Genomic DNA, 13961 nt, shown 5'->3' with positions numbered 1-13961 from the left:
GCCAGTTTTATACGCTGGGTTTTCTTTTCTTTCCTCGATTACGCTGGCGGTTGTTTGGTAGCTTGATGGACGGAGATGGAGAGTTTAAAGGGAATTAATGATGAGTTTAATATGGGAATTTGATTTTTAATTCTAATATCTTATTTAGTAGAGGAGATGAAAATTGATAGGGAGTTTAGTTGAAGATTAGGTCATTAATAAAAACAGATGGCTGAGATTTGGTTAGATAAAGGAGGAATTGCCTTCCAATTACCTGCCCCTATCGGTATTGAAAAGGAGGGAGTTCCTTCCTCAATTCCCCATCCTATCCCCACTAAAATTCCCATGTATCCTAATCATCCCTCTAAACTCATAATCCCTTCTAAACACTACCTCCAACCAAACAGGCGGTGGGAGTTTTTTCATTTTTTTTTTGTTTGGGCTGAGTCTGGACTCTGGACTGGACCACTATTGCCCAACCTCACGTCGGTGCAACCCAGCCCATCTGCATAATCACACCCGTCGGTGCAACCTAACCCATCTGCATAATCACACCCGTGAGAAAGGGAAATTTAAATATTTGCTACTACTATATACTCTCTCCTCTCCAGATTCGATGTAATATAGAATGTTTCATTTAATACTAGATTGCTATATTATATGACGGACGAAGTATTAGGTTCGACAATAGTCCAAATATGCTTCTTAGCTTTGCAATTATTTTGATGGTTTCTTATCTCTTTGTCAATTTTGCCTACGTGGCAACACAAGGTGAAAAATCGGTGTGGGATCCATTGGTCGTTGTCTTTCCTCTGTCAGCCTTCTCCCTCACTGCCACCACCACGGGCCACGGCTAGGCCCTCTCTGCTGCGAGGGTGAGCATAAGGGTAGGCATCCATCGCCGCAGTGTTTGACTGCCCTCCTCGTTGGCGGCTCGCACGACAATAATGGCAGCATGCTCGGTCTTCCAGTGCAACTGAATCACGAGTCATTTGATTCTCTTTTTTTTAATGATAATTGTAGCTTCTCGCAGAATCAAAAGCACCTCCTCATCCATATTATGAGAACAGGATAAAAAATAAATTAGAAACAGAAAACTCTAAATTCTTATAAGCTCGCTAACAATTCCTCGTAATCTTAAACTCCCATATTGAACCAAAGGCCGTCCAATATGCACCACGAGTTGTGGAAAAGTTCACCTTAGGTCCCTTATTTGTCCGTGAGTTCCAAAGTCTTCTCTGAACCTAAAAATATAATCCATCCGCTAACTTTTAAAATTGGGTCATTTTGAGTTCTAAGGTACTTTGTTCCCGGTTTTAGCTGACGTGATGGCTGAGTCAGCGTGAGACCTACATTTTCAGTGCATTTTAAATGAAAAAATAAAAATTAGTGAACACCACATGTCAATATGACACAAACTCTCCTACTTCTCCCTTTGTTTCACTTTCCCCTTTCCCTTTTCAATGCTGCAGAGAGGTAGCCCCGGCAGGAGTGGAGGAGGCCCACAGGCGGTGAGGCGCCACCACCCTCATCGATGACATGGAGAGCACGACTCCAGAGAGCGAGGTTGATGCGGGCGAAGCGGCGCCTGTCCCCGGCGTGAAAAGAAGCCATTCCCTAGATGGACTTGTCATTCTCCCACGCTAGTGACAAGGACGATGGCGTAGGCGGAGGCGCCATTGACACAGCAGCCAGGGTGGGCGCGTGGCGAAGCAGGAATCTTGCATGGAAAAGGTGCCCAACATTGACGGACTTGCTGGTGGGGATGGTTGCGTGTGATGGCGCGGTGCTCGAAGAAGTTGCCCGTGAGGCCGAAGCAGCCAAGGCCGCCATGGATCGCGGCACTGCGGAGCCATCGTAGGCGGAACGGACGAGATACCAAGACACTGAGAAGCCATAGTAGCAATAGTGGGATCTCGCTCTCACATCACATCCTGCTCGATGAGCAGGCGACACGGCATCAGATGCTCGATCTCATGTGTAGGCCGCCGAATCCCCCGCCACCGTCCTCACCGCCACATCCCAGCCACTGTCCTTGTCGCCGCATCTCAAGAGGCCACCGTATCCCCCGTCACCTGTCCCTGCTACCGCATCCCAAGCACCTCGGCTTGAGGGTGTCCTGGAGTGGAAGATCCGGTGCTGGATCCACGTGGCATCTTTGTGAGCGAACGCTGCCTCTGCTTCCTCATCTTTGATCGGCTCAGCATCGTTGTCTTCGCCAGCGAGCACCGCTGCCGCCAGTGAGTGCCACTGCCGACCGCTGCACGCCTCTCCCGCCGAGCGCCACCCTCCTCCGGTTATCTCCTTCGGTCGCTGGCCACCTGGAATCTTGGATTGAGATGGGAAGAGAGGGGATAGAGGTGGAAGATTGAGGTGCTAACATGTGGGAGCCACATAGGTCTCACGCTGACTCAACCGTCACGCTAGCCAAAATTAACCGGGAACAATACCGTCTTAGTATCTAAAGTGATCCAGTTTTGTAAGTTAAGGGATAAGTTGTGTCTAATTTTTTAGTTCATGGACGATCTTGTAACTCGGCGACGACATGAGAGACCTCTAGTGAACTTTTTCCTACGCTTGTACATGGATACGCTCGGCCCAGCCAAAGCAGCGGGCATGTGCATAGATGTCTACCCGGGCCGGGCCTGCGAACCCCGAGGCCGAATTCCCTTTTATATCTTTTTGGAATAAGTTCACCGGAGGTCCCTCAACTTAACAGCGGGATTTTTTTGAGGTCCCTCAACCAGAAATGTTCGGCCCTAAACTCATTTAAACCGTTCACAGAAGGTCCCTTGGAAGTATAGGTGGGTGGTTTCGCTTACGTGGCATCCTAGTCAGCAAAAAAAAAAATAAAAAAATTTCATGGGGCCCACATGTCAGCTGCACTTTATTTTTTCTTCTCTTTTCTCTCCTCTTCTCTTTCCTCTCCTCCCTCTTTGCCGGCGGCGGGCGGCGATGGGCGAGCGCACGACTGGAGTAGGTGGAGGGGCGGCGTCAGCGCGCTAGAGCAGGCGGAGCGGCGGTGTCTCTGGGTGAGTGCGGCTGCGGCGACGGCAAGCGGCGGGTGAGCGTGATGGCGGGCAAGCGGCGGCTCCGAGTGTGGGCGGTGTGCGGCCGGAGCAGGTGGAGCGGCGGCGAGGTGTCGCCTCTTTCCCCCTCTCCCGTCGGCCTCATCTCCCCTAACTTTGTCCGCTCCCGCCGTTGCGGCGCGCCACCACGCCGGGCTCCTCCGATAAGTGCGACAGCGGCGGCGGGAACCAGCGGCAAGAACAACGTGCTCATTCGCTCTGTCCGCTTTGCGCGCCGCTCTCGCCACTGCCGACGACGCGAATGGCGGAGTAGGCCGCCACGCTCCTCCTTCGGCCACCTCCGCCATTGCGGCCCCTCATCCGCCTGAAGTGCTCATCTGCTCGCCCGACGCCCGCCGTCCGCTTTGCCCGCCGCCGTCCAACGCCGCTCCGCGTGCCGCCGCGCCGCCCGCCTCCGTTCTGCCCACAGACCCCGCTCGGTGGACAGCGGGCTCAAGGATGACCTCGTGTTCGGGGACCCTAACGCGCCGCGGTTCCGCCGCCACCTCCGGATCCCGCCCCCACCTCCCACCGCGGTTGCCCGCAGTCCGCCGCTGCTCTTGCCAGCCGTCGCCCCGCTCCTGCCTGCTTCGCCTACCGCGGCCACGCTCGCTCTCCGTCTCCGCTGCTGCTCTCGCTGGCCGTCGCCCTGCTCCTGCCTGCTTCGCCTGCCGCGGCTGCGCTCACCTTCCGCCGCCGCCGCCGCCGCTCTCGCCGGCCGTCACCCTGCCCGTCTCGGCTTGTCGAAGAAGACGAGAGGAGAGAAGAAAGGGGAAAAAGGAAGGGATGTGGGCCCGCACCGTTTTCTCACTTACATGTGGTCCCCACGTACTTTATTTATTTATTTTTGCTTACTAGGATACCACGTCAGCAAAACCACCCACCTATACTGCCAAGGGACCTCATGTGAACGGTTTGAATGAATTTAGGGGCGAACATTTCTGGTTTTGTGGTTGAGAGACCTCAAAAAATCTCGCAGTTAAGTTGAGGGACCTCCGGTGAACTTATTCCTATCTTTTTCGCTTGAAACGGACATTGCTCTCGGCGCGCGTATCATCATCGGGCTCCAGTGCTCCAAGGCCCGGCCACGCGTGCATCCCAACGCCATCTCCCGTGCGCGCGCGCGTCGTCGCAGCAGCCTTTGGTTCTGGATCGCTTGCCGACGTCCCGTCCCCGGTAAGTACCTGCACCACCGGTGATTGATCACTTGTTTAACTCGATCCTAGCAATCAGGCTAGGCACCGAAGCAGTCAACTGGACACCGAATTTGTTGCCCTTTTGTTTTTTTTTTAATTGACGCACACCAAATGTTCGATCTTTTGCCAAAGAGTAGTTAACAGGTAACCCTGAAAGAGGCATTTCGTTGGATTGCAAACAGCTGCAACATGACTAAGTGATTGATTAATTAGTAGCTATCACTCCTTCCTGGTGTAGTGGTGTCATATTATACTTTTCTGCTAAATCTGGTTCTGTGACTCATTGAATTAACTAATCATTGATCAATTCCAAAGTTGGATGGTTCATCGATCTCTGCTGGTCCTTAAATTGGTCCATTTGGATTTGTGCGGTACAATCTGTACTGTTAATTTTGGTTTCATAAGTTGTTAAACATGTAGCATGGCCCAAAGCCTATCATCTCTTAGGATTATGTAACACTAGCCTCAAATGTATACGGGGGCCATCATAATCAAACAAGGCCAACTACACAACGATTGACTTAAATGTTCACTTAATATTCTATACTACATTGCCATCTAAACTCGTTAATGGTTGACATTGCTGCACCTTAATTATGCAAGAAAATAGCTATGAAATTGGGAAGAACATTAAGGTAGTAGTGATGTGCACATTGCAAATGGATAGTTGGTATGGTGCTGATTGGTTAATTTAAGAAATTTCCGGAACTACTGGATAATCACTTAATTTTTCTTATTGAGACCAGATTGGTGGAATTGCACAATGAAGGAGATAGTACATGGCTGAACTTTGTGATGGTCTTGTATGCATTGTGGGATGATAGGACAAAGCTAGTGCCTTGTCACGGATGACCACATATGTGATAGGTTGAACTGGATGTTGTTACAGATGAGGCCTTGGGCCGAGGCCCATCGTAGGTGACTCCCTACCTAAAATGTGCACCCAACAAAAGGTCCTTTGTAAGGCGTACATGGTGCCCATTACAAGATGACTTTTCACCTGTGACAGGTACCAAGGTAGCTAGCAACCCATTAAAGATGACTAATACTCATTTCAGACCGATTTATCCACTTACCCATTAGAGGTGTCTTACCCCCTATATATACCTCTATCATATAACTGTTTGTCATTCCAACCCTCTGCATTGTTCACATTTTAGGTGCAAGGACTATGGGGCGTTTCTTCGTTGAAAATTTGGAGGTATAAAGAAAAAGATACCTTTGATAATTGCTATCTTGTCTTATACTTTTATAATGTATTTTGTATTTTTCTGATAATTACTATCTTATTAATTGTAGATGGATTGAAGTTGGATATACGTGTATTTCTCGTTGGAGCCCAAAAGTATAGGAATAATGGGGTTGCTGAATTCCTGAATGTCGCGGAGAATGATAAGAGAACTAGAATGAGTGAATATTATGGGCCTCCTATTTTTAACATGGGAAACTCTACATGTTACAACACCATTCTCTGTAATAATAGATGATAAACATGGGCAGATTACAGTATAATGGCCAGCGTCAGGCGATACTGATGACTTTCGGCTAAAACTATAGCGAAACTGCTTATCCATATATTAGAACACCATGATCTAAGTATAATTAGCATATTATGACACCGATAGACACGTTATGACACCAACAAATCGATTTTCTAGATCCATCACTGATGGTAAACATATGATTGACTGCATGTAAAATATAGTTGCATATCATATACTTCATCCGTTTAACAATGTAAGTCATTCTAGCATTTCCCACATTCATATTGATGTTAATGAATCTAGATAGATATATATGTCTAGATTCATTAACATCAATATCAATATAGAAAATGATAGAATGACTTACATTGTGAAATGGAGGGAGTAGCTGACATTGTTATAAAGGTACATATTGTAAATATTCTCTATAATTTTAGCATGGAAAATATTAAGGCCGTATATATTGTATATGACAATAGACTGCATGTAAATATAGTTGCAGTCAATTGTCACGTACAATATATACAACCTTTTATTTTCCATGCTAAAATTAAGCTTAGTGTTTTAATATTATTGTTACATTAATATAGTTGATACCTCCTCTTAGGGCCGTACATACATAAATAAGAAGCCCCAACGCCAGCTTAACCTATAATGAGACATGCATTGTTCTCAGGAAATGTCATTAAACAAAAGAATATATTTCACTTTAGACTAAGACCAGAGGCTTTGCTTAGTTCACTTCAAACTTTCAATTTTTCCGTTACATCAATTGCGAGATGAATCTTTTGATTACGCCATGATTTAACAATGTGGTACTACAGTAAACATTTGCTAATAACGGATTAATTAGACCTAATAGATTCGTATCGTAGTTTACATGCGGAATATATAATTTGTTTTATTATTAGTATATGTTTAATACTTTAAATGTGTGTCCGTATACTTCATAAAAAATTTGAAAAGTACTTAACTAAACACGACCAGAGTTCCATAAGAAACTACAATAACTGGCTATAAACCTTTCATATCAACTAGAAGCTACAATAACTGGTTATAAACCTTTCATATCAACTATAGCAGTGACGTGGAGGTGAGAGAAAGCACCATTGAGCAGAGTTCCATATTATCGCCAGCGCTTTGTGTGCTCCTATGCAGATGAGCAACTCACTGCCAATCAAGTCAGGAGAGATAATATAATGTGACAAAAAAGTATTTTTAAAGAACAATGCATAGATCGAGTAGTTTATAAATTATATTTAAACAATAGTTTTTGCTGTTGTGTTTGTTTTAGAGTAAGCAGTTAGCTCTAAGAGCATCTCCAATAGCCTCTCCATTTCACTCTCTAAGCCAAAATTTAACCATTCTAGCCAAAAGAAACGTCCTCCAACATTCTCTCCAACCGAATGGCTAAGAGCATCTCCAACAGTCTCTCCAAATCTCACTCTCCAAATGTCTATTTGGCCAACTCTCTATCTAATTTGTCAAGTTAAATTCGTTGTTTACTCCAACATCCTCTCCATTCACCCCCACTACTAGAATCCTAAGATTTGCCAAGCGTCCAAGCAAAAAATCCTACAGACCGTCAGGAAGATTTAGGTGGCCGACCATTTGAAATTTTAATGAGGATAGTTACGAGAACATTCGGCTATTTAGCATGTGGCTGACGGGATATATCAGTGAGTGAGAGTTATAAGATACCACTCGGAAATGGTTATAAGTGGCCGACAGGGTATATTAGTAACCGAGGGGTTTAATTTAACTCTCGGAAATTATTATTAGTGGCCGACGGGGTATATTAATAACCGAGGGGTTTAATTTAACTCTCGGAAATTATTATTAGTGGCCGACAGGGTATATTAGTAACCGAGGGGTTTAATCTAACTCTCGGAAATGATTACTAGTGGCCGATGGGGTATATTAGTAACCGAGGGGTTTAATATAACTCTCGGAAATTATTATTAGTGACCGACGGGGTATATTAGTAACCGAGGGGTATATTAATGGACTCTCTAGTCTTTACCATATTAACCACATAGTTGTTATCTTCAATTTGATTGGTTTCATATATAAGACATCTTGTGCTTAGCATCAAAGATAGTATATATGCTTATCCATCTTATTCTCATATATCCTCTTCGTGCGAGTTATTCTCATAGTCAATTTTCTCCTTTTTCATTTCATTCTTCTCGGCCCCCTGCCCAGTGTATGTACCCGCTTCATGGCACCTTTGTAGTTGCGACCCAATCTCATAAATTATTATCTCGTTTCTTTACAAATGCAATGGTATAAGATTATTTTTCACATGATTAAACCATGCATGCTCATGTATGTTTGCATTAAAAGAGTTTATAACTTTGACCAGATAAGTAGTTTATGAAACGGCATGCATATACGTCAAATTGAAGAGAACATTATTCAATAGTATTAAAATTGTGCCAAAAAAAATCAACAGCATAAAAATGTGGCCATATTTTATTAATATTATCTACTATTTTGTAAGCATGATGTAATATATACAATCCAAAATTTTAAAAAATATATGTCAAATCTTGGGTTTGAACTCAAGACCTCCAACACATAAATAATGGTTCCAAACCATCTAAGCTCAGCCTTGTACAATGAACAAAGAGGCACCAAAATATTAAAGAACGCGTTAGCGACCTAAAAATTTCCAATTCGCAGAGTGTGGCCGACAGTTTCCTTTTTCGCGACCACTTCCGATCTCCTAAAATAATACGCGCGCAAATTAGCCGCCCACGCGATAAGTATATACTCCTACTCTTGCGTCTTTTCTCCTTCGAAATAGTTGGAAGCAAAACTGATTCATTAGATTGAATCTGTGAATTCCCTTCCTCTCCGTACGTCATCGCTGGTTCCTCTCCTCTCCCCACCGGCGGAATTTGTTCGCCGGGCACACGCGAGGGCACCACTCCACGTCAAGGTATGGTCATCTCTCCCTCCCTCAAAGTTTTCTTCCTGCAATGGCCTTATTCTCTACATTAATCTGATTTTCGATTTTTGTTGAGTGCATTTTTCTAGCAACGATCTGTAGTGGATGAACAACTATGTGTTAAATTCAGATAATTAGCAAAGATCTGTAGTGGATGCTGTTGTCCTGTGGCCTCTGCCCTTCGCCTAGGTGGCCCAGTGCTTGCTCTATCCTAAAAATTCTGAATTTACTCCTCTTCTCAAATCTCCCAATCCACTTCCCCCTTTTATCTAGGGATATAGCGAACTTCCTCTTCACTTCACAGTATCCCCATATTACTTGCACACTGGCTGGCACACTGTAGAATTCTTCAAGACATGTACTTTTTTTTCATTTAGTTTACTTCCCTTGCAGATTGTCCATTTTTTTTCTGTTCGGAATCTATACACTGTCATTCTTCGCTGCACAATCATGCCCATGGCTGTTGAATCTAGAAAACTCCCATATATACTTATTTTTTAACTTCTGGATTAATATAGTATATAAAATTTTGAATGACACTCTCAGGCAACCTGCTAATGGAGGAGGATGATCGTCCTAGAATAGTCCCAGCTGGCGAGTAAGTTTTAAATAAATTTCATTTTGACTTCTTCAAGTGTATGCTTAACAAAAAGCTTTATTTGTGGATATACTAATAATTTACTTTTCTGTTTGTAGCGCTTTTGAAGTGTATCCTCATATCTCATCTCGTAGACCATCGACAGTGCAAGGTGCACTGTTGCATAGGTTCTATCCTGGTGCTATTGGTCTCCCAGAATGCAGGACACCTGCACTTACTTGGAGGGACTACAAGAGGTCTACAAATGAAAGAATGATGTCACCAGCTGACCGAGTTCTTAAAGGATTTTGGGTAAGATTTCCTCAGATTTGTGATAGTCTCAACAGTGTGGAAAAATAATATTATTCTTGCTTGATTTGGCAGTATTGTTTTAAATGTGATCCCACTGACAAAGTGGAAGCTGATAAAGTCTTGGAGCAAAATTTCAAGAAGAATGTGCCACAAATGTTGTTCGAAGAGAAGAAAAGAGCTACTAATAAGTTATATAAAAAATGCAAAGTACCAGCAGAGGATGTTGATGAGGATGGTAACCATTGGCCTACTGTGCAAGCTTTGGTTTCTGCTAAACCAAATGATTTTTCAGTTACTGAAGAGGGTTGGCATTTACTTTGTGAGCACTGGAGTACACCTGAATTTAGGAAGAAATCTTTATATAGGAAGAGAAACAGGTTTGCTGGAGGTGATACTGTATACCAATGCGGCGGGTCGCGAGGCTTGGTTGCCACGAAGCAGTCCCTAGTACTTTGTTAATTTGTAGCAATCCATAGAGCTTGTTCCTATATAAAAAAGTTGCATATACTAATTTATTTGTAATGTAGCAACATAAAAAAGGTGGGCAACAAGGACTTGCTGCTGCTTGGCAGCACACACACAGAATGCAACAAGGAAATAATGAACAGCTATGCAACCAGAGGGCAGAAGAAGCTTGGGTAAGCTCTGTAATTTTACTTTTTAAAGACTGCTGCTTAATTATGAGAGCCAAATCCTCGGCAATGTTGAACCTCTAATGATAAATTACTAGCTTAAGTTTGGACTTAGACATAGATGCTACTTGCCTCCTAGATTTGGAAATTTTCATCAGGAACTCCCCCATGTGTGCCAATTTAGAAACCCTCCAAAATAAGTTTCTTTCAAAGTATTCTTGTGATAGCGAATACAAGTTTGCTCTAGTGCAGTACCTAACATTATCTAAATAAAGTGCAATACCTAATGTGTAAGATACAATCATATATGCAGAGTGATTTTGATCAAGAGGGAGGAAATCAGATTGATGATGATGAAGGCAATGATTTTGATCTTGAGGAAGGAAATGAGATTCCTGAAGAATAGGGCAATAGAAGATGGACCACCCTTGTAGTTTAGAGATTTTTCTTCTCAATCTATCTTATTTTAAATGTTACAGACTTGTTTCAATTAAAGTCTTTCATGCAAGACATGTCATGAATTACTTAGTTTTGCTATGGTGATGGATGATAAATATTTTGAACAATTTGGTTATTTATATCTATGGTTGAACTTCCCGTGGATCTGTTTATAGATTAATTAAGCTGAAATTTGTTATGATGTGACTATGTGCAGTAAGTTACTTTTATAAGATTAATTAAAAATGGGTACAATTTAAATTTGCATTTTTTTTTTCAGAAAATATCAAATTACCGAGGGTTTTATTTACTTTTCCAAGTACCTAAATAACCTCTCAGCTATACTATTTCCGAGGGTAATGAATGGATGACGGTATATAAAAACCTATGGCAAATACTATTTCCGAAGGGTAATGAATGGATGACGGTATATAAAAACCTCTCGGTGAGAATAAGAATAACCGACGGTATACGCTCGGGAAATGTGGTCGGCAAGAAAGAACCATGCGTGGTCTCTGAAAAAAAGACCGACCATAAACCCTCGGGACGAAACCCTCGGGTACATGGTTACCGAGGTACCCTCGGTAATATGATCAATTACCGACCACATGTGGCTGAAAGGGATTTGCCGACGGTACCCACTCAGTAATATGTAAGGCCGACAGTTTTAATAAGTGGCCGACGGTTTAAACCCCCTTGGTAAAAGTTAGGAATCTTGTAGTCCTCCCTACTAGGAGTCTACGACAGTAGTACCCACATGTCAGCCTCTGCAATCCTTTCTTCTTCCTCATATTTCTTCCTTTTCCCTACGCTTCATCCTCTCATGCGGAACAAAATATGGCGATGGCGACGATGGATCCGTTCCTCGCCGGCCTCCTCCTCCCCGACAGGCGTGCCTCGTCGAGCCTCCCTCGCCGCCGCGCCCTCCTTACAGCACCGAACAGGAAAATTTAGATAATCATCTTTTACCCTCTTAATTTAACTACAAGGTTGCATATCCACTTTAAGCCCCATTTGGAACACAGGAATTTCACGACATCTTTTTGCAGAAATTTCAATTGGAAACAGTTTGAATAGCAGGAACAAAAGAATGTCCGGGTTCGAAATAAGTCCCTATGCTGAATATGTGATTGAACTATTGAAGTTTGTGAAACAACTTTTTAAAATTATCGTATCAATCGAAGATTGCTTCAGATTTGTCGAAACAAGATTTCGGCAATACTAAAAGGGGGTGGCTATCAAGCTGGAAAAGTGGATGGGTTGAGAGATAATGAATTTTATACAGGTTCAGGCCTTCTTAACAAGTAGTAATACCCTACTCCTGTCCGAGGATTAATCCGCCGAGTATGTTATTGATCGTATGATTTGGGAGAAAATCGTGCCCCAAGAGGCACCCGGACCCCTCCTTATATAGAGGAAGGAGTCCGTATTACAAAGTACAACCCATATCCCTAACGGAATAGGTAGTTATAGATATGATGTAATCGTAACCGACTAGGATCCTGGGTATTTCCTTGACATACAAGTTTGGAATTTAACCCGAGTCCCTTTTAAGATATTCTATCTATACATGGCACCCCATACTCAATCGGATATATATGCCGTGTAGGTATGGGGTACCATAATCTCCACAGTAGCCCCTGAGACCTTTACAGTCGACAAAATAGTCTTCTCTCATAATTCAAAACAATAATCCGAGTACTTCAACTTACTCTGCCTCGATCTCCCGAGTACCAAATTCAAAGACTGTGAAGGGCTGAAAATAGAGAAAATCAGGTGCATCGAATTCATCTGAGTGGTTTTACAACCGAATCGTCCAAGGTATCATATAGCTAAGCATATGCGACATTTAATAAAACATTCAGTCGACTACTTTAGCTTTAATACACAAAAAAGGAGATATAAAAAGGCCCGAGTGAGAAACACTCCAAAGGTCTATAAATCAACACATATGATAAGAATCCGAGTAAAAACTCTGAAAAAGATCCATCAAATGTGGTATAAAGCATGACAAACGATGAGTCTAAATAGCCTAAGCTATGACTCACGCCACGATCAAAATAAGCATATAACATGCTAAGAGAATGACTATTCAAAAACCAGTCATCTCAACAAAACCCGAACAGCTTTGTAGCCTAAAAAGGCCTATAAAATTAGTATAACACTTTTCTGTTGGGCACCTTTTTATGTGCATTGTAGTAATCCCAAAGAATTATCTAACTGCGTCAAAAAGGATTTTAACAGCATTGAGCTATACTGTCGTGAGCAAGTGTTGCCAAAGCAAAAACAAATGCCTAAGTTCCTAAGGATCACAACTAGCCACGCCGATAGCAAAATTGGGTTGAAGTACTATTTAGGCCCAGGCCCATTAGTACTCTCGATACCCTAGCGAAATAAACGCCGAGAACAAACCGTCGTTTCGTCTTCCCCGCCGAAACTCTTGCCACTTTCCCCACTCTCTGCTATAGTATGAAGCCACACCGGCGAAAGCTAGGGTTCACAAATCCACTCCAATCCGTCCTCCAGAGCTCCACTAAAATCTTCCGCGCAACCACCGCATCGATCTCCCATCCATTCCCGGCCAATTTCACACCAAATCGCATCATCCAATTCGTATCCATGGCGGAGGAGAGAGAAAGCTTCGAGAGTCAATGGGCGCCTTCTGATGTTACAGAGGAAAATTTGAAGGAGATGGTGGCGCACGGTGTTCTTCCGGCGAAGGAGATCATCGAGTAGCATCCGGCATGCGGCGAAGCGTTTCCGACCCCTGACACACATGAAGTCATGGTATTCTCTCATTTCTTATACGGTGGGTTTTCTCTCCCAACCTCGAGATTCTTCCAAGGGATTCTGGAGTTTTATGGTATCAGTTTGCATCACCTAAACCCCAATTCCATAGTCCATATTGCAAACTTCATCCATGCTTGCGAAGCTTTCGTGGGCATCAGACCACATTTTGCTCTATTCCGCCGCATCTTCTTCCTCAAGCCCCAGCCGAACAAGAGTAAACCGTGCGTTGTTGGGGGAGCCAGTTTTCAACTAAGGGGAACTTTAAGCCAAAAGTACTTCTCCATGCCTTTCAAAACCTCGAACAAGGGTTGGCATGCAAATTGGTTCTATGTGCAAAACCCCGAGCCCGCACTTCCCGAGTACTCCTGTCTTTCTCCAGTTTATCAGGACACCTGGAACTCGCTTCCCATGGGAGATGAGGCTGCTCAAGCACTTGCCCTGATGGATCATATGCTGAAGCTCAAAGAACAGGGGCTTCAAGGGGAACAGATCACCCGACATTTTATCAAGAGCCGGCTAGCACCAATTAAGG

General features: G+C 43.6%; 1 protein-coding gene and 1 long non-coding RNA gene across 2 annotated transcripts; both read left to right on the top strand.

The window, feature by feature from the left end:
* The first annotated feature begins 3976 nt into the window (after positions 1-3976).
* Positions 3977-5755, top strand: LOC107279483 (uncharacterized). The gene is made up of 3 exons (XR_001541346.3): positions 3977-4223; positions 5404-5444; positions 5543-5755. It is a non-coding gene; the product is annotated as an uncharacterized lncRNA (long non-coding RNA).
* A 2774-nt stretch (positions 5756-8529) lies between these two features.
* On the top strand, positions 8530-10841 carry LOC4350529 (uncharacterized). The gene is made up of 6 exons (XM_015761298.2): positions 8530-8671; positions 9227-9278; positions 9377-9569; positions 9642-10016; positions 10097-10207; positions 10515-10841. Exons 2-6 carry the CDS (start codon positions 9238-9240, stop codon positions 10605-10607), a joined length of 813 nt encoding a protein of 270 aa, XP_015616784.1. The 5' UTR covers positions 8530-8671; positions 9227-9237; the 3' UTR covers positions 10608-10841.
* The last annotated feature ends 3120 nt before the right edge of the window (positions 10842-13961 follow it).

The sequence above is a fragment of the Oryza sativa genome, chromosome 11 (assembly GCF_034140825.1).
Source record: "Oryza sativa Japonica Group chromosome 11, ASM3414082v1".
Classification (NCBI taxonomy): domain Eukaryota; kingdom Viridiplantae; phylum Streptophyta; class Magnoliopsida; order Poales; family Poaceae; genus Oryza; species Oryza sativa.
Note: the sequence above shows the minus strand (reverse complement) of the source record. Positions and strands in the feature narration are given on the sequence as shown.